The sequence below is a fragment of the Aulostomus chinensis genome, chromosome 7 (assembly GCF_037954235.1).
Source record: "Aulostomus chinensis isolate RoL2024-O1b breed Wild chromosome 7, RoL_Achi_v1.0, whole genome shotgun sequence".
NCBI lineage: Eukaryota > Metazoa > Chordata > Actinopteri > Syngnathiformes > Aulostomidae > Aulostomus > Aulostomus chinensis.
Window position 1 is genome coordinate 21564431 of NC_141326.1, and position 25714 is coordinate 21590144.

At 41.7% G+C, this 25714-nt stretch overlaps 3 protein-coding genes across 6 annotated transcripts; 1 reads left to right on the forward strand and 2 right to left on the reverse strand.

The window, feature by feature from the left end:
- Window positions 1-571: 571 nt before the first annotated feature.
- Window positions 572-3165, reverse strand: rsl24d1 (ribosomal L24 domain containing 1). Its single transcript, XM_086207826.1, has 6 exons — window positions 3008-3165; window positions 1713-1826; window positions 1538-1610; window positions 1280-1343; window positions 1057-1142; window positions 572-946 (listed from the first exon to the last, which is right to left on the reverse strand). Exons 1-6 carry the CDS (start codon window positions 3086-3088, stop codon window positions 870-872), a joined length of 495 nt encoding a protein of 164 aa, XP_086063952.1. The 5' UTR covers window positions 3089-3165; the 3' UTR covers window positions 572-869.
- Window positions 3166-3979: 814 nt separating this feature from the next.
- Window positions 3980-20037, reverse strand: LOC147259039 (protogenin B-like). Of its 3 annotated transcripts, none has more exons than XM_086209225.1 (19): window positions 19876-20037; window positions 16844-17143; window positions 13896-14040; window positions 13649-13782; window positions 13250-13546; window positions 12937-13096; window positions 12556-12803; window positions 11730-11894; window positions 11177-11482; window positions 10297-10482; window positions 8387-8482; window positions 7966-8152; window positions 7722-7849; window positions 7442-7612; window positions 7045-7233; window positions 6735-6858; window positions 6496-6640; window positions 6301-6411; window positions 3980-6211 (listed from the first exon to the last, which is right to left on the reverse strand). In XM_086209225.1, exons 2-19 carry the CDS (start codon window positions 17025-17027, stop codon window positions 5840-5842), a joined length of 3348 nt encoding a protein of 1115 aa, XP_086065351.1. In that variant the 5' UTR covers window positions 17028-17143; window positions 19876-20037; the 3' UTR covers window positions 3980-5839. The 3 variants fall into 3 exon arrangements, with proteins under 3 accessions (XP_086065351.1, XP_086065350.1, XP_086065349.1); XM_086209224.1 differs by lacking the exon at window positions 19876-20037 and adding an exon at window positions 17660-17839 and having other exon boundaries at window positions 6508-6640; XM_086209223.1 differs by lacking the exon at window positions 19876-20037 and adding an exon at window positions 17660-17839.
- Window positions 19041-25699, forward strand: ighmbp2 (immunoglobulin mu DNA binding protein 2). Of its 2 annotated transcripts, none has more exons than XM_086209227.1 (16): window positions 19041-19409; window positions 19485-19567; window positions 20015-20184; window positions 20276-20471; window positions 20558-20655; window positions 20788-20951; window positions 21057-21257; window positions 21346-21493; window positions 21577-21751; window positions 21896-22078; window positions 22162-22280; window positions 22678-22772; window positions 22866-22989; window positions 23088-23903; window positions 23986-24185; window positions 24296-25699. In XM_086209227.1, exons 2-16 carry the CDS (start codon window positions 19491-19493, stop codon window positions 24491-24493), a joined length of 2964 nt encoding a protein of 987 aa, XP_086065353.1. In that variant the 5' UTR covers window positions 19041-19409; window positions 19485-19490; the 3' UTR covers window positions 24494-25699. The 2 variants fall into 2 exon arrangements, with proteins under 2 accessions (XP_086065353.1, XP_086065352.1); XM_086209226.1 differs by having other exon boundaries at window positions 19041-19211.
- Window positions 25700-25714: the final 15 nt, after the last annotated feature.

The window sequence follows — 25714 nt, forward strand, 5'->3', positions numbered from 1 at the left end:
GTCCGCTAAAACGTTGATTTTTGGGTACCAAAACAATTGTATTACTTGTAAAATAAATGTCAACCCTAGTAACTATTTTATTGCCAATTATACCAAATTTTCATAATGCTATTTTTAATCTACCCATTGTGCGATTCAATTAATAGACGATGGCCACACCTTTGTGGGTTTGTGCTTAAAATTATAAATAAGGTTAGAAGGATGTGATTTTTCATACTATGATCGTATACGATCAGAAAATGAAGAATTTATCTACAATTGGTTGATACAAAATAGTATGAAAATTTGGTACAATTGGCAATAACATAGTTTCTAGGGTTGACATGTATTTTGTAAGAGATACAATAAATTGTTTTGGTATCCCCGCCCCCAAAAATATATACACACACACACACACACACACACACACACATCTCCATTCTCTACAGCTTATCCTGTTAAGTGTTGCTGGAGCCTAACCCAGCAAGCTTCAGGTGAGAGGTGGGGTTCACCCTTGACAGGTCACCAGTCCATCACAGGGCACGTCAGAACCCACGCAAGCACAATAAGAACATGCAAACTGCACACAAACTGCTCGAACAAACCTTTATTATATCTGAAACTGTGTTGAATAAATTGGGTTGAGGAAAGAAGACAAAATAACACAGCTATTTCCTGAAGATTGAATGTTTTGTTTTTTTTTTAAGATAATCTTTCAACATTTTCCCACATTTCTATAACATGATGCATTCTTTGCAGCTTCGGAAGAAAAGCTTTATCTTCTCGCAACCTGTGTATAGTAATTTATCAACCATCAATTTCAAAACAAAAGTACAGTACATTACAAGGTCAATGTCTCTAAAGTATCATCACATAAACAAAATGCAGTATTAGTTATCCTCGTCTCCCATATCCACGTCCTCTTGTAATTTCTGCACCATTTTGTCTTCCAACTGTTTGGGTTTTCCTGTAACAAAAACAAAAGAACATAAATGGTTTGACTCTGCTGCATTGACGTCTGGAATTTACTACAAAAGATGTAACTTGGCCACCATTACATGACCAGGATGTTCTCACCTGCATGTGGTGCTTTGATAAGATGGATATTTTTCTTGACTTCGTTGATGGCCTCTTCTTTCTCCAACTGTTTGCCCTTCTTTAATCTATAAAGTGAGGATAAAAAGAAAACGTAGAGGTGAGGTAGGAGCTTTACAAATCATACCAACTCCATATGTGTTTTTGAAAAATGTTTTCACCTAAGATTGTAGCTGTTAAGTCACTAAAAAATTGAACGGCTCACCTGTTCATGATGAATCTTGCCTGGCGCTTCTGTTTTATTTCTTCTACTCTCTTCATTGCTTCCACTGTCGAGATAAAAATTGACACACATGACTGCCAATATGAAATATAAAATATATAATAGAAACCCATTTCACAGGAGGTGCAAGGGCACACTGGAACCAAATCAAACTGAAGACATGCTATAATTTAGCAACCAGTTTCCAAATGTGTGATACAGTTCAAGAAAATGTAAGTGAGAACTAAATTGGGGTATTACCTGTCTTGTCCCACAGCTGTCTGTTATATTTAATCGGTACATTTCTGCGTTTCTCAAACTCCAGAGAGTTATCCTGAAAGACAGTGTGAATGCAGTGTAAGTCACAGGACAATCCACTTATTGAAGATGATCAGAAGCTCAGCCCACACAAACAGATCATTCCTATCTATCTCACCACAGTCAACTCCTTTCCAGCCGCCTTTCTGAATGCTTTGGTCCACCTGGTTTTTCTTGGGTTGCGCTTCTTCTTGAAGTTCCTGTGGCATTTTGATCTGCAGAATCTGAATGTCTGAGAAACAATGGGAGACAGAAAACCATTATGTTTTGTTTTGTCAAAAAAATAAATACAAAATCACCATTGTATATGGATGTTCTACTGAAGAATTTGTAATCTTGGATAAAAGGTTAGCAGGTATGAAAAAAGGTAAACAGAATAGAAGTCACAGGCTTGGAAACTGACATTCAATCAGTCACAGGATGCTCAGACTGATTAATATGATATGATATTGCTATAACTTATTCAAAAGGTGTCAGTTGTTGCTGATTAGTAGAAACAGAGGGACAGAAACGTTAAAGGTATTTTAGCATAGTTTAGAAAGACCACCTTGCCAACACAGTATGTTTATAGGTTTACTTTTTGATGAGAAAATGTACAGCTCAGTGCTCACGACATATTTGTTACAGCTGTTCACAAAACAAGTCAATCAGAATGCGTTACGGACACCACTGCAAAAACAAAATATCCTTTTAAGAAATTTAAAACTTTGAAACATCAGCTTTTGCCTAAAAAATTCAAGCGTGATGTACTGCAGCCTTCCTGACACATTGCCTATGCAAGGGATACACAGCAAATATTATAAATCTAAATGAAAGACAATGTATGACTACCTTCAATTTTACTATAAAATCCTAATGATATGTGACATCTGTAAAAAAAAAAAAAAAACAAAAACAACTAAATAAATAATCTGTACATAAATATCTTAAACAAATTGTTTAGGGAGAAGACAAAATAGCAATGACAGCCCAATAAAAACATCCTTGAGGTTTTGATGAGACTTTCTTGTGACTGGGTCAGTTTCTGCACCAGTATCCACTTTCAGTCCAAGCATCAGGTACATGAGTTAATCTTTAGGGGGCGCAATAGCACCACACACTAGGTATGAAGCTAAACGGGATCGTGCTAATTAAATGCCCACGCTGCTCCTCGTTATTTTCATCAGGGTAGGGGCTAACATGTTGTTATACCCTTTGACACTACTGTGTTGACGCTACGTGCTTCACATCCTTTCTGTAAAACGTTTTAACAGCTGAGTTTCCGACCGTCAAAAACACCCCGGTTGTGCTACCACGTGAGCACGTTATATTAGCAAGCTAGCATGAGCAGGAGGGCTAATGGCCCTACAGCGACAGTAAACCGGAGTTTCTGGAGTAGCTATCAAACAACTTAACATAAAGACAGTGTCATACCTTACAGTCGTTTCGTACAAACATCACCCCATGACCAGGATACACTGGCCCCGAGCAGAAATAACATTTTTCTATTCGCATTTTCACAGCTCTAGAGATGCGTGCGATAACTTGACAACAAGACCGCCCCGCTCTTCTTTCCTCCCCTTTTCAATATCCACCAAGCTGAAGTGCAAATTGGAGCTTGACTGCCCCCTGCTGGACTCTTTACTAGTACGACATGGCAGTTCATGTATCAATTTTGGGGAGATGCCCTTGTGAAAATAAATACAAGTCTAAGATGGGTTACATGAATATTCATGTACTCGAATACGTTAAAATATGAAAGATGACATTTTTCATGACTCTTGAAACACACACCTCATTTAGGTTTTTGTCAATCATCCATCCATTGTCTTCCACTTATTCCTCCATTAAGGGTCGCGGGGGGGGGGGGGGGGGGGGGCTGGAGCCTATCCCAGTGTCAATGGGCAAGAGGCAGGGTACACCCTGGATAGGTCACCAGTCCATTGCAGGGCCAACACAGAGAGACAAACAACCATTCACACCTACAGTCAATTTAGAGTATCAATCAGCCTCGTCACCAATTGCATGTCTTTGGACGGTGAGAGGAAACCGGAGTACCAGAGAGAACCCACACAGACATGGGGAGAACATGCAAACGCCACACAGAAAGATCCTGTGCTGGAGCCGGGACTCGAACCTGAAACCTTCTTGCTGTGAGGCCAGAGTGCTGACCACTGCACCACTGTGCAGCCCTTTTTGTCAATCAGTTGACCCAAAATTAATTTTATGATTGAGCCAGTTTACATTTAAACCTTTAAACATTTAAAGGAATATTGCGCTCTCTCTCTCTCTCTCTCTCACACACACACAAACACACACACACACACACACACACACAGATTTACTCAAGGAGACACTGCAACACAGTTATTTCCAAGAACAATTTTATTATCTAGTATTGGATCATCTTGAGAATATCAAAAAAGTCTGTTGCAACATTTCAACATTTAAAATACTCTGCTGTTGCTCACTTTGGATTAAAAAGATGTATTTTGGTATTCAAAAGCAGAAAAATCAGAAAACCATAATTTAAATAATAACAATTAAGCCTACACACTAAATCTACATTTGGCACCTGAGTTAAGTCAGCAAAATTACCTGTGGCATTCATATTACTCATTTTTTAATTTATTATTACACAGACAAATGTTGAACTTGAAATTAGCAATATTAGTTTATGTAAAAATCACATTAAAACTGGGAAATGTTTTTTTTTTTAATTTATGTTCACAACATGCTAAAAGTCCAAATTAAAATGTCCAAAGTAACCTTGTTATCATTCAGGTGAACTCTTATGCTGATAAAGACAGCAGAACAATTGTTGACATCTCAAGCTTAAAAAAAAAGTTGTAAAAATGCCTTCCTAACGATCAAAACCATTGGAAATCATACCACATTTAAATGCAAATAATGTAAATGAACCCAAAGAAAATCATTTAATCAGAGACTTAAAGTTTCTTTGGTTAGGATTATTTGTATTACAAAGATATAAAGTTGATTATGTTGTGCTTCACACGTAGGGTTTCCATTATGATAGTCAGAATCCTTCATTGTCACATCTCGACAGGAAATATCTTCCGGAGAATTCTTCTTCTTTTTGGTGAGCAGTGGAAGACAATAAATATCATCATCTATCTCTGGCACTGGATGTTTGGTCTGGTGTCGATAACAATAATAATAATAAATCCGCCACATGGTACCAAGAATGAAGGAAAAGCTGTACCCATCCGAGGAAGCAGACAACTCTTTGGATAATAGCATCGGCGTCACCGCTGCGTTCAGCAATGGTCTAGAAGGCAAACGGAACACAAGCTGCGGAGACTTGTGCTAAAGCTTTCACCAGAATAAAGCATCAAGAAAATTTACATTGAGAAAAGCATCCAAACCACCATTCGAAGAGAAATTTACATTAATGGCACAGAACAAATTTTTTTGGCAATCACGACCTTCAATGTACATCTACTATATTTTTGGTTGCCTTAGAATATCTATTGTTTTATCAAAAACTCTTTGGGGTACAAATCTTCCCGTCTTTGGATCTCATCTTCTATAGAATGTAAAGCCCTTTTTAATCTTAAGGCCAAGTTAAAGCTTTTTGTTCAGTGCACTGAAAATGCCAAACGTATGTTATGATGAACCCCCGATAGTTTGACACTATCTAATGCACTTTGTTTTTCCACAACATACATCATTCAAACGATGTGAAACAAAAGCTCTTCCAACTGTGAAAATAAAAGTTGAGAGAATTTCTTAAAAGTGAAAGCTCAAACAGAAGAAACAAGACATAGCAATGAGGTGGTTTCACCTTGTCCCCTGAGTCTGAGATAATACTGCACACGTGGTGAAAAAAGGAGGTAGTAATGTAGAACTGAGGTAGAAAATCAGAACAAAGGGCTCAAATATACCCTCTGTTCCAGTGGAGGAAAAAAAAAATTAAATATAATGAAAATGTACCGCAGTACATTTCTGACATTCTTTTTAACATTCATCATGGGTGAGCTTTGGTTTAGGACAGACAATGCCAAACACCGACAAACAGGTAGAAGGTTAAAAAAAATGGAAATAAAATGTTATCACCAACATTCATACAAAATCCTGAGGTAGATCTGAAGAAAATGCTCATTCCTTCCATCGCAGCAGCTAACTTCCTGTTCCTTTGTGCCTCAGGAAATAACTGAGGGGCTCAACTCAGGAAGAAAACGAGGTAGAAGTGGCAAATGTTTGCTGGAGCGTACGTCCATGCCAGGTGGTGTTAGCAGCCCACCGCTATCTGCTATCGGAGGTGCAGCAGAGTTGGGTAGCGTCAGCGGCCGGGAGATGGAGGAACAGGCCCTTCTCGTTTTCCACTTCAAAAGACTGCTTCAGCTCAGTGACAGCGGTGCCATCATCCAGCCCTAAAGATTCCGGTCTGGAGCTTTGGCTGGTCGACGGACTGCTCATCTCCTCATTGCTTTCTTCGTTGGAGTAGTGTCCAGAGTCTCCTGTCTCTTGGCTGCCCTCACTGGTGTGAGAGCTCTCCGAGGGAAATGGTCCATAAATGATCTCACGGGATGACGGTGGCAGGGGTGCTGAGCCTAAATGCTCCTCATACCTCAGAACAGTTTTGCCAGCCTCATACAAGCTGGCCCTCCTCTCAACCTGAGAGCAAAGAGAAGATCAAATCGAAATTAAAACAAAATATTATCCATAAGAGAGCTGATTGTCCAGAATAACTTCAGGAGACATACATCACTCTGAGTTTGACTGTTGATGTCTGTCTTGAAGAGCAGCCACCTCTTGCCTAGATTCTTGCTGATGCTGACTGGACCAGCAGTATCTATAACCATATTAGGCCCACCCTGGAACACGTGAGAACGTGTGAGAATTCTGCTTTTTAATGTTAAACACTGGTTCCACTGTGAAACCCTCAATCTCTCACTGACCAGTTGAATCACCTTGGCATCTAAAAAGTGATGACTTATCATGGGTATCAGAGCCTCAGCATTCTCAGCGTGCCGCTCTCGGGGCAAACCACCACGGGGACCTTCACCGCTCACCACAGCCATGACCTTGTGACTGGAGGATTTTCTAAAAGTCACACAGTAATTAACATGTCAGTCATTGATACAAGAGTCGATCTTTCATGTTTTAAAATGCAGCTGTGATGGAACATTAACTGTACCTCGGTCTTCCCTTACTGATGAGGATCAAGGCACACATTATGATGCATGCCAAGGCAATGCTCACACCAACTATGATCCCGGTCATGGATCTCTGGTCTATGTGGTAGAGACCATCGGAGAATACTGCAAGATAAACAGCGTAATGAGTCAGAAGACAAATCATCACACAGTGAATTTGAGACAGTTAAATTATAGAATATTGTTGCTGCTGGAGGGAAGAGGGACAGGTGGCTGAGGAGGTAGGGTGGTTGTCAGGGGAGTGAAAATGGGGAGCAAACTTTGTTTGCTGCTATAGCTGCTGTTACTCACCTGTTGTATCCCGATCCCGAAAGCTGTCAGAGTGCCTGGGGTTCTTGCTCCGGTGGGTGTTTCCATGCTTCAGAGCCAGTTCTACAACGTGAGAGAAAGGCCCATCTCCAACCTGGTTGGAGGCAGAGATCTTCACAAGGTAGATATTCCCCGGCTCCAGCTTCTCCAGCAGGGCCATCGTGTGGCTTGCTGTAAATGATGACAAAACCAGAGGGAAAGGATTAGGAAAATAGAGAAGTTTTTAAAAGGCAGGTTTTGTTGGCCTAAAACAACTGCCTGGAGGTGTTGCCAAGATGGCTGCCAAGGGCTTTGGTTGATTATTTTAACAATGGACTTTGAGGCGATGTTGGCTTTCTGAACTACTGCCTTTTACAAATTGATATCGTGATCCACTCACCTTCTCTCTGCATTACTTGCCAGTGTCCAGCCATCCAGGATTTTTGCGATGCATACAAGATGGTATAGCGTGTAACTATTACATTGGGCTCTGTGGGCTCCCTCCAGGACACCAACGCAGTGTCCTCCTCTATCAGAGTTACTCGCACTCCTGCAGGGGGTTGGCTGGGTGCTACAAGTAGGGAAATTATGAACATAATGAACAACAGGAAGTACATTTACAGAGAAACATGGTGTTGTGAGTGTGTGTACTGGCGTCAACATTGTCTCAAACGTATTACCTGCTGGAAGTGTCCGATGGTGAACAACGGGGCTCCAAGGGCTGGACAACTGGTCCACATGAAGACGCACCACAAACTCATACCGAGTGTTTGAATCCAACTTTTGAATCGTCGCACTTTGCTTAGTTCTGTGGCGAAAAAAAATCTTACTACACTTGCTGGTATTGAACCAAACCAAAGGGTTCTTTTGCAAATGTAGTTTTTATCTGTTGTGCTAAACATTAAAATGTGAGTTTCATCTTACGTATGTAGGTAGCGTATGGCAGATGCGTTGTGCGTTACTACAGGCGTGCAGCGGACAGTGTAGCTGACAGCCTTCCCCGAGGTGAAGGCAGGACGGCTCCAACGCAAGGACACCTCAGAGGAATTGTAGGCCAATACAGTCACGTGATCTGGAGGTGGAGGGGTTGCTGCCAGTTGGTCTCTCGCCGCTAAATAACACAAACAATTTACACATTTTATTCATATATTGCCATGAATAGCTCAAGTATAGAGTTGTAATGCTAATCTATCCTTTGTAAACATGTAGCTTCTATTTATTTTGAGAGTACTTTTTAAATTATATTATAATTTATTCTATTATTATATTTGTACATGTTCAAACAAAGACTTATTCATTCATAATCCACTTTAAAGTGTAAGGCTAAATACCGCAGTGTACTTACACACACATCCAGGTGTACTAATTGTTTGGTCTGTCTGATAGCCATCTCCAGCTTGACTGACAGCAAGGATCTTGACGTGATATTTCCTCCTCGGATCTGGAAAGAAAACAAAATATCATCTAACCGTGTTGCTAAGTCAAAAACTGAAAGCTGGTGAACCAATGTCAGAACAACTACATCATTTTTTCCAGAATAATAGTCCAGTTTTCAGTCAAAGTCTAAAAGGTTACAATTAAAATATAAAAGCAGCGGTTACAACAGCACATTTTTCCAAAAAAGAAAAAAAATTGCATTAACAATGGCTGCAGGAGGTAAAGTTTGAGGGTCAAGTCTGTCCATCCCCCCATGCATGAACAATACATGGTCTCCAGGGTCACCCCAACCTCTAATTTATCATGTGTTGTCATGTGTGAAAAGAGCATGAGAAAGATCAACCAGCCCCAAGGCTTATTGAATACGGTGACATGATCAATAAGCCCTGCAAAAATTAGCACAAAATAATAAGTCTTTTCCTTGTAAAAAAAAAACAAACAAAAAAAGCAACTAGATTGATTGCAGCACAAATATATATTAATGTATAACTCTTTTAGCATATATTTGTGCTGCAAACACACAATAAAAACATATTGCTAATTTTGAAGGGTGGTTGAGATTAAATCGGTGCTTTGGAAATGTTTTAATCTCAGGACATGCTACGGAGTACACATCTTTACATGACTAAGGTCTGGGGGAATATATTTTCTCCTTTAACTTAAATAGCAACAATTTCTTCAGCTCCTAAATCAGGACATTTTAAAGAGTGTTAAGATTTGTTTTATGTCTCCAGTGTGAAAGGTCAGCCTATGGGTATTGACCAGTGAAGGCGGGGTGTCCAGGCCTGTTGTGGGGGCTGGGCCAGGGGCTGTGTTCAGCTGCTGGGATTCTAGGCCCAGGGGACTGGGGGGTTTGACTGGGGTCACCCGGTCAGGCCAAGATAGAACAGAAGGAATCTGGGTGCAGGAGTGTGGGATAGGAGCTGGGCCCCTTTTGTTTCCCCTTTCACGTTCATCTTCCTGCCCTTGTGTTGTAGCCTTCAACTTGGAGCAAAGCATGAGTCCAACATAGAAGTTGCTCTGACAGCAGGGACTTTAAAGAATATTGAACCAAGGATAACAGCTTAACCATCAGTTGTAAAGATTTAGATTGTAAGTGGTTATTACAATAGAACTTAACCAAAGGACCCAGTATATATAGAAAATTATAATAGATTCAGTTAAATTAGAATCAGTTTTCCAAATTCTATTTTCAAAAGAAAAAAAAGGAAAAAAGAATTATGCAGGAAGACACACGCAAACTGATATTAACAGTTTTGATGGTGTTTCATGCTGCATGCAGATTGTTGTGGGTTATTTACATGGACAGCAAAGACAAGCGGTGGGGGCAGGGTACTAATCTAAGACTGCTGTCTCACAGCCAGAGGTCAGTGGTGTGGTCCAGCTCTGGCCAATCCCAGGGGTCTTTGTTTGTGTATTCCAGTGTCCAGATAAAGGGGGGATGGCCAGGGTCTGGCAGGGCAGGTCTGGCCGTGGACAGCAATACAATGGCCAGGGGTAATTATGCCAGGCAGGGTTGGGGAGTGGAGGTGGGAGGGACATCTGGACCATGAACTCTAACCCTGAGAGCCTGATCTCACTCAATACAGCAGCCGGGCTACAGAGGGGTGCTGGTTAGGCAACAGAGGTCAGCCCGTATTGATCAGGACAGAGGGTGAAAATGCAAATATAGCATCCAACTGCCCAATGAATGGAACTGAATTAAACACTAAAGAGACCAGTAAGAGTGAGAGACGGTCACTCTCTGTTGTCGCTGCACCTCTTCAAAGGCCTAAATGGTATAGACACACTCAAAAAGAACATCAGCCCAGAACTCACCAAGGCCACTGATGGTGTAAGTATAGGTTTCAGCCTGCAGCTGGATGGTGGGCTGCTCTGGTTGACTTTCCTCATGGTAACACAGTCGGTAACCCTGGGCAGCCACAGAATCTGAGGAGGTTTGCCAGCGTGCTACAATGGAGGTGCAGTTAAGCGGCTCAAGTTGAAGAATAGGAGCTGAGGGCACTGAAAGGGCAGAGACAGCAGGGATTAGATCAATACACATTCATATATAGAATATTACTGAGCACAAAGGGATACAAAACCTTTGAAGAACACAGAACAACAGCGGGATGCTAGCTATAGAAAGTGAAGAGTTATCTCACAGAGGCAGTGCTTTCTCTACAGTTTAGGCCGTGTATTGGAAGAACCTGGATTCATGTAAGCACGTGGCAGCCTGATCATTCACTCACATTTCCCAAATCAAAAACTGTCTGTTCTGTAGCTCTCCACATAACTAAGAAATCTAGGGTTGGTGGATTAACTGGCTCCACCAACACCCGGACGTGAAAAGAGGCTATTCTTTCCCCCACGTAGACGCCTGAGGCCCTCTCTTTATGACCCGTGACTGAGGAGGCTCTTACATCACTGACAGCGAAGGGCAAAGGTTCCCGGGTAACCAACACAAAGACTGTGGGACAATGTTACAAGAGCAAACTCTTGTCATAAGCTGGCCACTCGGCAGGAGACCCTAATGGTTCTCTTAGAGGGAAACCAAAGCCAAAACATTCCACAGAGGGTACTTGTTTGATTATCTCACTGAGGATGCCTACTTTTGATCTCAAGAATTATTTCAATCATGTACAAAAACTTCCACTGATGCAAAAATAAAGTTAATGAACAAAAACGTGTAGAACACTGTCACCGTCTGCATGTTTACCTTTGCTGCTGGAGGTCTTGGGTGTACGGTGGGATGTCCATGCTGATGGTTCACACCAGCCCACACGGGTGGCTGCAGCCATGCGGAGCAGGTAGATAGTGTCTGGCTCCAGGGCCTCCAGGAGATATTCAGTACTGTTCTGAGGGAGCTCAACTGAGATGACTGTGCTGTCTGCAGCTGTGCGATAGGAAAGTCTGTATGCAGACACCCGACCACGGCTCACCTTGGTGGGCAGCGGCTGCCAATTCACCTGGATGTCTGTTGAGCTGCGGCTGGTCAGACTTAGCTCTGGTGTACGCAGAGGTACTACAAAAATAACAGACACATAGTAGTTAAAGCATATCAGGTGATTTCCTCAGAATATTGACATGCTGGTAAAATATGCCTTTTCTTGTCAAAGTACAAAATATAAGAAAACTTCAGAAATGTCACGACTCCACCCTTCCACCTCATTTCCACTTAAATGTGCTCTGTACACAAATCACTTGCATGTAGGTTAGTTTAACTGCCAGAGTGATTTATTGCAAGGAATGCTGGGAGTCTCAGAGCTTACCATCCTCCAGGGTATGTTGACTGACTTGATCAGACATACGACTGGCTCCCATTGGCATATACGCCACGATGTAGAAACTGTAGTTTCGTGCTGGCTCAAGGTCATCGATGATATAACTGGTTGTGTCGTTCCCAATAACAACTTGGTATTCTTCATTGTTGAGACCTGTTGTGATGCAGAGCAGAGAATGGATTAGGATATAGAATTATACAGAGAGGAGGAAACTTCTTTGACAGGCGGTCAAACATGTACTGTGTAAACATTTAGTGTTTTGGGAAGCTCGCCGCTTGTAGTTTCTGGATGTCACTGATCTTTTCTATAAACATTTGAAATTTGAGGCACAGTCACATACCTGCCTCCAGGCCGCTGAACAAATCATACTTCTGAAATGTGTTTACTACAAACACAGACTTGACTAACTAGCGTTACCAAAGGTATAGAGTTACCAAACTGTCAGTTTAAAGGTTGTAGCTCAGTATCTCCTTAAATTACTAGCTTGCACGACTATGAGGCTTTTAAAAAAAGCTACCCTGTCTCTTTAACAACACGAAGAATGGGATGGGGAGTGGACAATGGGCTGGCTAAGCCTGCTGTTATTTCAGTGAAGTTGCCATTCAAAGTCCTCCTTGACCTCTGCTCTGTGCAGCAACAACAGCTTGCCTTTCACCAAGAAAAGCTGATCACATATTAGGCAGCTTGTTGTCGTGAACCTTTTTTTTTTTTTTTTTTTTTACATATTCACCTTTCCCAGTGCAGAACTGTAGTTTTTTAACTAAAGCTGTTGATACCTGAAATACCTGAGACATCATTTTTCTCTTGGCCTCACCTTCAGCCTTCATGTAATGGATGGAGTAGGCAATCACTTTGTCTGCATTGTAAAGGGGTCTCTCCCAGGCCAGTAAGATGGCGGAGCTTGAGATGGTCTCAGCATGGATGTTTCTGGGTGCACTGGGTCTGTCCTCAGACATTACAACAATCAGGCGAGCCAGGGACAGCACAGAGCCCTGCTGGCTCTCTGCCACGCACTGATAGATGGCATCGTCCTCTGGGATGATCTGGGTAATCACCAATTTACTGGGAAAGGATACAAAAAAACACAACATTCATCCTCACAAACCATAGAAAAGGGACCTTGACTAGTTGATTTGAGCCCATTTCAGTGGTTATTACTAGTAATTATATGCAATCTCTACTGCATTATTAATACCTGTTGTACATCTTAATTCGGCCATTCAAGTGAACCTCTTGGCCATTCTTTAGCCAGCTGATGCGGGGTGGCGGCACTCCATCGGCTTGGCACATAAATCGGGCCGTGCCTGCCCTTGGACGAGTCTGGCTCTCAGGTCTCTCAACAATAGATGGTGGTACTGAAACATGGAACAGAAAACTGTTAAATCAGCATTGCTGTGCAGCACAGTATCTGCTTTATCTTCTTTTATCATGCTTCAGAGAAAGTTTAATATTTATCTTAATGTGATTAAGTCCTGCATAACCACCTTCTTCTCTGGCTTTGAATTTACCTAGCACTGTGATGTTGGCAGCAGCAATCGTGTAGTTGCGGGTCCCAGGCGTGGTGGCCCTGCAGAGGTAGACTCCAGTGTGCTTGGAGCTGACATCAGTGATAACCAGGTTCCCATTGCCCAACACTTTGGCATTATAAACATCAATGGGTTTGCTATCAGCACGGCTCCAGGAGATGATGGGCCAGGGGTTGCCAGTGGCCACACACTCAAGCACCACAGTCTGGTGGAGGGACACTGTGACGTTCTGGGGTCCAGCAATGATTCTGGGCCTCTGCCGTGGTTCAGGGCCCACAGCTTCAGAATAAAAAACGGAAAATATTGACAATAAATTCAATGTTGATTGAGTGATAATGTATGAGGCCTATTCCTAAAATCCAATGAATGCCATCTCTGCACCTTGGTTGACTGTGAGTGCTCCCTCTCTGCTCTTCAAACGGCTCCCGATGTTTGTTGCCACACATCGATACTGTCCAGCATCTTCCAGTTGGACATTGTAGATCTGAAGGACTCCATTTGGCAAAACCGTGATTCTACCGAAACATGACAGAAACATTGGGGTCAAACAGGAGAAAATAAGAACAATATTATCAAAGGCACCAACACATGACAGAAGGAGGACTGTATGATGGGGTACAGCAGGTACCTGTCGGTCTGTAGAGGTAATGTACTTTGGTTGAGCTCCCATGTGATGGTGGCAGGAGGGCTGGAGGCGACTGCACAGGAGAAACGTGCCACTGAGCCCTCAGTCACCTCCATAGGCACCGGGTGTACCACAAACTCTGAGATACCTGGAGGACACATTCACATCCTAAATCAAAGGCTCAACTAGCTGCAAGCACCAACTTATTAAATTTAACTGTTTAATTGTGAATAATTAGATATTTTCACGATTAACAACATGGATACCTTTAGCCGTGTTTTCTTCTCTACGGCAAAAATAATAAGCATTATGCATGTGAATCCCTGACTTTGATGGATGTTATGTGATTGTATGAATTGATCTTTGTTTGACACCATAATCTTGCTTTTGTGTAGATGAGCTATCAGGCCACACGCTGACCAGCTGGCCCAATCAATGGATCAATGGAAGAATGACACACTGTTATGGATAAAATCGAATCAATTCAATTTGCATTAGAGAAATAGCAACTAATCACTAAGAGGAGTCAAATATAACACTTGAATATGATAATAAAGTTATTTCTGGATGAAGTCAAGTAACAACTGGATAAATGCTATTTCAGTACCACGAAAATTCCGCTAAATGCTCAGATTGGTGATGTGTAGACACGCTTGCCGAATAATAGTTTAAAAACACCTGCAAACTTAATGAGTCGCATTCGGACGCAAAAGACCTGAACACAATCTCAGCAAATAAGCCACCCCTACTCTGCATTTATATGATGCTCCCCCTCTTTAAAATATGACCAATCACCTTTAGTCATTAAGGTGATAACACCAACCCCCACCCCCCCCCAATCCCCTCACCCCACTCACAGGAAGGAAGTCAATATCATGTTAAAGAAAATCAATACCCTGTCCCCGCACTAAAACTTCACTTCAAACCCCGAGCTTTGTAAAATCCAAATTAAAGTGTAATCCTTCAATGTAAGACCTAATCTCATCTACACAAATACACGGACAGGTGAACTGTTTACATCAAGTGCATTTGGAGGTGAAATGATGCTCCTTTATGATACATTTGTGAATTATTTCTATTAATTGGTAGTTGGGTCGACAACAAATGTCATAAATAAGAACATTTATTGTTTCATTAAAGTCTTCCAGTCTAGAATCACAATAAAACGTGGCCATAAATGGTGAACTTCAAGAGAAGCACCCTGGTAAAAAAAAAAAAAAAAAAAAAAAATTAAAAACCAAAGTGCTGCTGCTCTCCTCTAAAAGATAACACACCATCTTCACTACAGCTGATGGCGGCTCTGCTAATGTGGTCACCTCTGTTGTAAAGACCAAATCAATGTCTAGGTCAAACAGCACAAAGGTTTCCCTAAAAAGGTCAAAGTTCACTTCAACCCCCTGTTCATTCAATTTTATCCCAAACTGCCAGCCTAATCTAAGTCAGTTTAACATCAGTCTGCAACAGAGAACCTTTTGATTTTTGTGGTGACTGCATCTTACAGACGTACCTGTAATACATAAGAATAGAATAACACATTCACTCATTTTGTTTTGATCATTGTAAAAGATGATCTGAACCTTTCTGTACATCTGGGCTGAAGGTGATAATCAATAAAATAACTGATGGATGTCAACATGTTTTGAAAACAGCAACATATTTCCTGTGGAGTATCAGCTCTGTTCACTCACATGAGAAACTGTCCTTTTCTAACAAAAGGGATCTGCTTGACAGGGCAACAGAGGGGCCAATCCAGTGAAACGGATTGTGTGCTGGGAGAAAGAACAGCAGGCTGGCCCAACCACAGCAGCCCCGTGACATCACAAAGCCTTTCCCTGCTGACCCCTGACCCCCAGGACCTCTGGACAGAAGGAGAGCACAGAGAGGAGGCCCATCCTCCACTCTCCGCCTACTGATGACCAAAACCTTTAACCCTTCCACCAACAAAGACTGGGTGCTAGCTGAAACTCGAACTTTAAGGGGTTTATGTGGCATTTTTTGATGCCGCGCTAGAAATTTTAGTCTCTGTAACTAAAAACAATCAGATCATCCAATGGAAGTTTGTGTTTCCTGCTTGTCACTCCCCAGTTATATACTTTTGAAGTTGTGTACTTTACATCTCTTCCTGTTCAGCAGTGACATCTGCTTCATCATACTTCCTCATAGTCTTAACTATCACAAAAAAATTTGCCCCAAACCCTCCATCCTCAGTGTCAATGTCAATATCAACATCCCTATAATGCAGAAGGCCATGCTAGTATCCATGACAGCAGTCATGGGATATGCTTCCTAAGACCAGTGAAGTGTCCATGGTAGATCAGGCCAGATGAATAGACACAGCTGTCCTGTCCACTGATATGTGGACAAACAAATGCCCTGAAAACCTAGCCTTTTCTTCTGGGGCGGCCAGGGGAACTCCAAACAAAGGCTAAAAGCCAAATTGCCTTTCAGAGATTCCTCTGTGTAGCAGACCATTCAGCAATAACACAGAGCCACAGTCTGCAGTAACAATGCACTCCAACATCCTGAAAAGAGAGATGGCTAATTTCTAAATGTTTGCTAATCTTTCCTGTGTATTTTCATTAAAATGCTAGTGGTACATTCCTTTGAAACAGAAAAAGATAGAGCACTCAGACTCAAGGTTGCCTGTTTATGGTGTATTTATGAGCTTTTAGATTGACTCCATCTACACTTAACTGTCTCTTAAAACGATCCTATAACTGGGATGCCAGCTTTAAACTCAGGCATGCTGAGGTCCGAACAACTTCCAATGACATGGAAACTCAGACTTAAGAGGCTTTTCCTTAATAAAGCAAAAAGAGAAGGGTGCAGTACATCTGCTTCCCATCTCCAGGTTAATAACCCATGAACTTGCCATTTTCGAGGCTGCATGTTAACACCACAAACTGGATATCACCAGTTAAGACTACACCTGAGAAGAGCTCCATACTTACTTGCGATAGTCAGACGTGATCTTTGGCTTAGGATGGCCCCGTATTTGTTCTGGGAGAGGCACTGGTAGAATCCCTCATCTGAATCTTCCTTGCTATGCTTTATCTTTGGTATGTACAAGGAGCCGTTGGGCAGAAACTGTATGTGCTCACTTTCCACCAAGCGAACTCCATTCTTAAGCCACATGATGGTGACTGGAGGGTGCCCATGAGCTTGACAGTCCAAGACCACGGGGTCCTTTGGTAGTACAGTCACATCACTGGGCTCGGTGATGAAGGACAACTCACTGAAACAGAAAACACCTGCAAGAAAACAACAGAGGCATTAGGAGGGAGTCGATTTAGACTATGAAAGTAAAGCCTGATCAGCAGCCAGTATCATGTAAATCTGAAATATGATGCCGTTATTGCAGGAAAAGCTAAAAAAAAAAAAAAAATACACTACATGTGATACTGTCGTTGACTAAAACTCATTCTAATGCAGCAGCTACATTTAGAAATATCAAAGCTGCTTAATTAAGATTGTTAACCATACTTGATGATGTCAACATAAAACACAAGAAACACTAACAGCATTTGTATCATTGCGTTTTGAGTCGGTGAGCATCCAAACATGAACTTATCATTGGCCGAGCGTTACAGCGATGTTACTAGAGAACACTTGGTAAAGTTCATTATTATGGATTATTCTCTCCCCTTTTAAAAACTAGCCAACGAAACAGTCAACAGCAGCTATTGTTTAAAGCAAAAGTCCCTCCGTACGCAGTATAAATCAGGTTATCAGTCCCGCGATAACATCACTAATAACAGGACGCTTACCTGATAACGGTAAAAACAAAACAAACAGCAGCCAAAGGTAGGTTTTCATCTTAAATTTCGCCATTTATCAGCAATTTAGTCTCATTTTCCAGCACAGCGAACCGCAGCTCCCCTGCGTGCAGTTCGTAGGTCCCCAAAACCGCTTCTGCCAGCAAAGGAGGACCACCGGCTGTACAGGGGTGCCCGGGGCCCCCACCCCGCCCTTTCACGCATGCGCAGACACTCAAAAAAGCCTGGATGACTGTTTAAATATGCATTCACATAGAAATATAATCCTGTTGGGTTTTTTTAAGTTTTCTTTTAAAATCATATAAACAGTTTTGAGTATGCTATCAGCTTTTTGGAAAACTTCTCCAATGACACCCTCTAGGACTACTTGAAAAAAATCTCTGTTAGAATTGAGGGAAAGGTTACTTCATTATATAAGGACTCAAGGTTTGACATCACACTTGTTTAAAATAAGTACAGAAGAACGTGATTGCCCTCAAAAAAACAATTGTGATGTCATGACATCATCTTTCAAACACACGGTAAACTCTGATCTAAGGTGAGAACAAACAAATACCAACAGATTAAAGCAATATCTTGTGTGGAACTATGGATAGTTCTGCATGGTGGAGCTCAAAAGGGACAGGAGGTTCTGGAATTAATGAGGGTGAAAATATAGTGAATGCAGACCCTGGAGATATTTCCATAACTTTTCTGGGTCCATGTTCAAGCGCCAACACTACAAAGTGTTCCCTATCCCATGTGGAAACATCTTTCTGCTGATGGGAGTAATCTCATCCAGAATGACAGAGAGGTTGGATCAGTGTGAAGGTGATATGAATCACTTGCCTTCACCAAAACCAGGGAATGTCTTCCATATTTGAAAGACTTAATCTCTCCCAACTGGAGGCTCATCTGTGGGAGCAGATGCCCTCAGCCCCCTGAAACTACAGTCTTCATCCGGGAGAGCAAAGCCACAAGGTACAGCTATATTTTTAGAGGCAGTAACTGAAATAGAGAGCATGTTCTGTAGTATCTTTCACCTTTCACCAGATCTTTGAGAGCAGATATACATAGATAACCCATTAATAACAGGTTCTTACTTGTCACACAGGTCACGTTGAACATTATATATAATGCATATTATGAATATTTTTTCTATATAGAGAAAGAAACACTTGGATGATCACAAAATAAATTATATAAAAAAAACACATGAACATAATGAAATGTAAATAAAAACAATTAATTAAAAATGACTGCAAAAAATGCTTGGTAAATGGAGGTTGTACTGATACGTTCAGTTTAACAGAGTGACTGATGACCTTAACATAGAATAGGCCTGCAACGTCGCGGCAAGTTGCGTAACTTCCGTGTTGTGTACTTTTCAAAATAAAAGCTTCCTCGCTCTTACTTCGCAGAAAGGCACAAGCATGTTGAGCAGCAGACAACCCCGGTTAAATGTCACCTGAAATATTACCAGATACCTTTTTTATCGTATCGCCAGTGTATGTCACCGCAGTTTCTACGTCTTCTGCTTCTGTCAAAAGGCTCACGAAACAGGGTGAGTCATCGCTTGCTGAGTGCAACGTTAGCTACATAACTACGAGGCTATGTGACAGTGTGGCTGGTAGGAAAGCTAACATGTCAGCATTGCTGGAAAATCAAATGACCGTTTTTTTTCATGAAGACAATCAGAATCAGTTGAAAATTTAGTGCGAGAGGAATTCATAAACTGAAGATAAAGACCGGTCCGTTAAGGGTGAGCTAAGCTAGCTTAGCGACAGTAGCATGTTTTGGTCTATGTGCTGTTGTAATCTTTCGATTGCTTTTCCAGTGAGTGATGGCAGTTGAACAGTTCGTCTCAAAGACACTCGAGCTGCTACAAGAGGAGAGGGAGGCTGATATAGATGAAACCAGGTATGTGTGAACAAATTTCCAACCCTCTTATGGATGTACTCCTGGTTGATAGTCGACAATAAATTAAGGAAGCTATCCTGACGTCTCTAATATGGGGCCAGCTCTGTAAATACTAGATCATACCCTTCTCATAATGCAACCTTTAATATTCAAAATGAAATGTCATTCAGGCTGTAATATTACAGATTTGTCATAAGCTGGCAGAACTAGAAATCCATCTATTATTTTTCTAGTTTGATAAACGTCCTCCATTACCCACAAAGTCAATATTCGTCTATGCAGTCCTTCCCAACGATGAATTAACTTACCTTTGGTTACTTTCAACTCAGGTTACTCTTGCTGAAAGATACAATATTACCTATATTTTTCTATTGAGGTAGCTCTTCAGCTGTTCTCTGTGGGGGGGAAAAGGTTGAACAAAGGAAATGTCTTGTTTTGTGCTCTCAGAGTATGGCAGGAGAACGTTTCTCTGAAGGATCTGCAAAACAAAGGCGTATGTCTGCTGAAACTGCAGATAGGAAGTCAGTCCACAGGCCTGTATGGTCGCACAGTTGTCATCTTCGAGCCAAGAAAGCATCTGGGCTTCTCATGTCTTCCAAGCAACAGCTTTGGACCTGGTAAGATAAAAGGATAAAACCTGCTCTGTCTCTGCCTCTTACTTTTATGGTCATATTTTATTTAATCTGATGTTCCTGTCTTGTGCTACAGGGGATATAGTCGGTTTATATGATGTTGGCGGATGCAGCGCAGCCTCTCAGATCACCACAGGAATTGTGACAAAAGTCACCCAGTCGTCAATAAGTGTGGCCTTTGACGATTTAAAAGATGGGCTCAGTTTTGATACTGAAGCTCTTTACAGCCTCTTAAAGTTGGCAAATGATGTGACTTACAAACGAATGAAAAAGTGAGTCTTTAATGTCGTCTTTTAATTCTCATTTAATATCAAGTCTTCACTCACCTGCTGAGCATCATGTTTATACTTTTTTTCAGAGCTCTCAATGTCCTAAATGGATACAGTAATGGACCAGCTGCATGTCTGATCAGTGTTCTCTTTGGTGAAGCTAAACCTTCTTCTCAGTCACAGCCAAGTAAGTGACACTTTGTGAAGCAAATATCATCAAAGACACTACAATAACATCAATAAAAATGTTAACACTGATTATTACCCCTTAAAAAGTAATATATCTAAGTCTTTGTATGTTTCTGTTATTTTCCATCAGATGAAGTGAAATTCTTCAACTCAAACCTGGATGATTCCCAGAGGGAAGCTGTGTCTTTTGCTCTGTCCCAAAGAGAACTGGCTGTGATTCATGGACCGCCAGGCACCGGGAAAACCGTCACAGTGGTGGAGATCATTCTTCAAGCTGTCAAACAAGGACAAAAGGTCTAAAATTTCAGTTTTTGTGTGTAAAGTAATTTCTCTGTAAAATTTAAATTTATGTTAATTTGCTCCAAATCATTTGAATGTTTGTGTTGCGTGTGTTTGTAGATCTTGTGCTGTGCCCCCTCTAATGTGGCTGTGGACAACCTGGTGGAGAGATTAGCTCAGTGTAAAGTCAAGGTTCTCAGGCTGGGCCATCCTGCCAGACTGCTGGAGTCTATACAGAAACATTCACTGGACGCCATCCTCGCTAAGAGCGACAACGCCAACATCATCGCTGACATCCGCAAAGACATCGATAAAGCTTTTGTAGGTTTTCTTAATATGTTGTCCTTCTAGCATGTGTGTCCTATCATTAAGAAAGATTGGTGAAAAGGTATATGTGTTATTTTCCAAGTTGGGAATGAAGAAGATGCACAACAAAGGAGAGCGGGTGAACCAAAGAAGGGAAATTGGAGAGCTCAGAAAAGAGCTGAAAACCAGGGAAGCAGTAGCTATCACCCAGATCCTTAAAGGTGCTGATGTTGTCTTATCCACCAACACAGGTCAGTGAAAGCGTCACGTAAAGAACATTAGACTCAGCCACGATGATAAAAGACCCCTGGAGACCCTTCATTTGTGTCCGCAGGTGCATGTGATGACGGCCCTCTGAAGTTCCTGCCAGCGGAGCATTTTGATTGGGTGGTGATAGATGAGTGTGCTCAGGCTCTGGAGAGCAGCTGCTGGATCGCTCTGCTCCGAGCACGCAAATGCATTCTGGCTGGAGACTACAAGCAATTATCACCTACGATCATTTCACAAACGTAAAAGCTGCTTATCCTCCAATTATGCATGCATATTAAAATTTAAGGTCAGATATGTGTCCTGTGATCAGACCTTCAAACATTTCCATGAATTTGATCATGATTTATACATTGGTTCATATTGTTCTTCCATGCCTCCCTCAGGGCTGCTTCAAAGGGTTTGTCTCTAAGTCTGATGGAGAGAGTTATCCAGATGTACAGAGACTCAGTGGTGCGAATGCTAACAGTACAGTACCGCATGAACAGTGCCATCATGGACTGGGCTTCCAGAGAGATGTACCAAGGAAGACTGACAGCCCACAGCTCAGTGGAGAAACACTTGTTGAAGTGAGCATCAGTTTAGCGGTTCAGAATTCTACCACTCTTCTGAAAAACTTCTTAAATATCCTCTATGTTGTGGTGCAAATTAGAGATTTACCAGGAGTCAGCTGTGTGGAGGAGACCAGCACGCCGCTTCTTCTCATCGACACAGCAGGATGTGGTCTGACTGAAATGGAGATGGTGGATGAGCAGTCCAAAGGCAATCAAGGTTATTCATTTTTATATACGTATTGATTCATAATTGAAAATGGTACATTATAGCCATTCCAGAGATTTGGGAAAAGGGTTTTATTCAACAGAGTTGGGGTTGTGTGGATAGGGACATCTTCCAAGTGTGTGTGTCTGTGTGTGTGTGTGTGTGTGTGTGTGTGTGTGTGTGTGTGTGTGTTAAATACAGGCAGTGAGGTTTCCTTAAACAGGCAGGATTAGAAAAAAAAACAGTGCTAAAAAGTGTGAAAAAAGAGGTGAAAACTACCTTCATTAAATAAAATGAATAAAAAGGAAATAAAGAGTGAAAACCAGGACAGGTTAGCGAGCTTTTTTGATATAGAAAGATAACAATTTGTGCAGTGTGGGATGTAACGGTGTGTTTCCTGTTTCCTCAGGTGAGGTCGACATTGTTGTGCTGCACATTAACTCCTTGACTGACGCTGGAGTTAAAGCTAAAGACATAGCAGTTATTGCACCGTACAATTTACAGGCAAGTCCCTAAGTCTAAGAAACTACTTTTTAATAATTTTTTGTACATTGCAGTGATATTAAGAATACAAAAAAACTGTGTGTCCCTGTGAAGGTTGATCTTCTGCGTCAGAAACTCTCAGTGAAGCATCCAGGGATGGAAATAAAGTCTGTCGATGGGTTTCAAGGAAGAGAAAAAGAAGCTGTAGTGTTGTCATTGGTTCGGTCTAACAGAAAAGGTAACAACCTATGTTTAAGATGTTCCTGATGGCTGCTACACTGTTTATCCGTTTAAATAGTGAGTACGACACTAAAGGCTATTAATTCCTTTTTTTAGGTGAAGTTGGATTTCTGGCAGAGGACAGGAGAATAAATGTGGCGGTAACACGTGCAAGACGCCACATTGCTGTTGTGTGTGACACCCAAACTGTTCAGAATCATGCTTTCCTAAAGTCACTGGTCAACCACATGACCGAGTTTGGTGAGGTCAGGACAGCGTTTGAGTACATCCATGACATCGTACCACAGAACTACACCCGTGACCAGAAAGACGTCAAGCCAAATATGTCGTCCAGCAGCTCCATGTCAACCAAGCAGAAGGGAGATCAGCCTCCCAGGAAGGCAAAGCCAGGCCAGAAGAAATCCAATAAGGAAAACAATAATACGGAAGATACACAAGTAAAGTCTTTCACATCAGCACTGACAAAAGAGGAACAGAACAAGAACAGATACACTGAGATCAAAGAGCAGCTGGAGAACTTTCTGAAGGACTTAAACCACAAGGAACTACAGTTTCCATCATCGTTCAACTCTCACGACCGCATGCTGGTGCACCAAATCGCAGAGGAGCTGGGCCTGCTGCACGAGAGCAAAGGTGAGGGGAAAGACAGGTGTATCACTGTATCCAGACCTGTTGAACCAACAAAAGCAAAGGAAGAAGAAGAAAAAGAAGAATTAGCTGCTCAGGAACAGGAAATTGTCCCAAATCCATCAAAAGCAGCCGTGAGTGAACGCCCTTTAGATCTGAAAAGTTTACATATGGAGCGAATGAAGAGGGAGCAACAGAAAAGGGAAGAGAATGCTGAACAAAAAAAGCAACAAAACCTCTCTAAAGAGCAAGCAAATTCCTCAAAGAAGGCCACTTCAGCTAAAGGTTCGCTTAACAAACATGTCCTTTGAATTGTTTACTGATAAATCTTTGTCTGATGTCATGCTAATAGTCATTTCCCCTCCAGGAAAGAAGCGAACCAAGGCAGGCGCCTGTGAAATTGCTGCTGCCGCTTCTCCAGAAGAAGACTTCGACACACTCATCAGTGCTGTGGTGAAGGCTGATAGTGTGTGTAGTTTTGTCAAGTGCAAAGCCTCGGTTCTAACTCTGGGCCAGCTTTGCTTATTCTGTAACAGGCAGTATTGTCTCAGTCACCACATACCAGAGGTATGATGAGAATAGAACTCAGGGAAGCCTTCTTTATAGGAGGTATTTAAAAAAAAAAGTCTGCATACTTTGACCACAACAAAGTCAAGTAATCGTTTTTGTGTTTTTAGGTTCACGGCTGTGGAGATAAAGCCAAGTCTCATGCTCGGATGAGAATAAGTAAGGAGGGTGTTCTGTATGCTGGAAGTGGGAAGAAAGACAAATCCATGGACCCCAATAAGAAAGCCTATCTACAGAGGAAGCTGGACTCTAAACTGAAAGACATGGCATCACAGAGGAAAACCAAGAACAAGGAAAAGGACAGTTAACACTCCAAGTAAAGATTAATACGGATCTGATGCTGGATCACATGTTTGAAGTGTATAGTTTTATCTGATCAATTAAATATATAAATATAAATACATCTATAAATATACCCATAAATATAAATACATCTATAGATATACCTATAAATATGTATATATATATTTATATATTCATTAGGTGTCAACACCCTTGTCATCAACTAGAAGTGTGTGTTTCCTGACAGTCAGTCTATTACACACACGCTGATTGTGGGCAGGAGCCTTTTTCCTCACAGGGTCACACAGTAAATTTTCCCCACTTTTATTTTGTAAACAAGACAATCACAATACACAGGACAACAGAAAATAAATTAATCCACGTTACAACACAATAACATGACACATAGGGGAGATATGAAGGGGACAGATGTCATGTACCCTAGCACATCGTGTTGTAAAGAGAGGTGAAACGACGGTTGTTGGGGAGTCAGAGGTACAAAAGGACGTGGTTGGCCTGGAGGCTCGCTGTGAGTTTTGCTGGGCTTAAGTTTTCTGTTCACACCCAGAACGACTGGAGCCAGAGGAAACGTCGCTGCAGCCAAGGGTCTGGGATCAGCCGTCAATGATTGTGATCAGATGGATTTTACAGGTGAAAAGAGAAAATGAGGACATGAACCCAAACCAGTGTCCCACAAGGCAAAGTATTTTTCTCCTATAAAGGAAGTTGTACTTTCATGGATGTAAAAATGCAAAATGTGCTCCATTTGAAAGAATGCGTTTCAACATCTCTGTCAGCTCATTTAAGATGTTGAGGAATTCTTTCAACTGTATATTAAAACCAGTACTGTACTTGTTATACATTAGGTCAAAGGTCATGAACAGTCCAGCATGTTCCTCAGGCTGGCCACTCCCCTTCTATAAATGCTGGAAAGACAAAACACCTCTTACTTGGAAGAAAGTATCGACCCAGATTTATGAATAATTATACTGTTGTTTTCCAGCAGGCTGTGGGGTACGTCGACATCTTCCTTAACATTTAAGTGTAACCACTTGGAATTAACTTTGCAGTGACCAGCAATATCACTCCTGACTCTCAAAACAACCTGAATTGTCAGAACAAGAACACGTGGGGATAACTGCAACCATGTTACTGAAAATGATCATTAGATGTCAGGCGAGGACACTAGCAGCCATCCACAACTTAAAATTGACAAGTCCCCCCCCCCCCCCCCCCCCCCAAAAAAA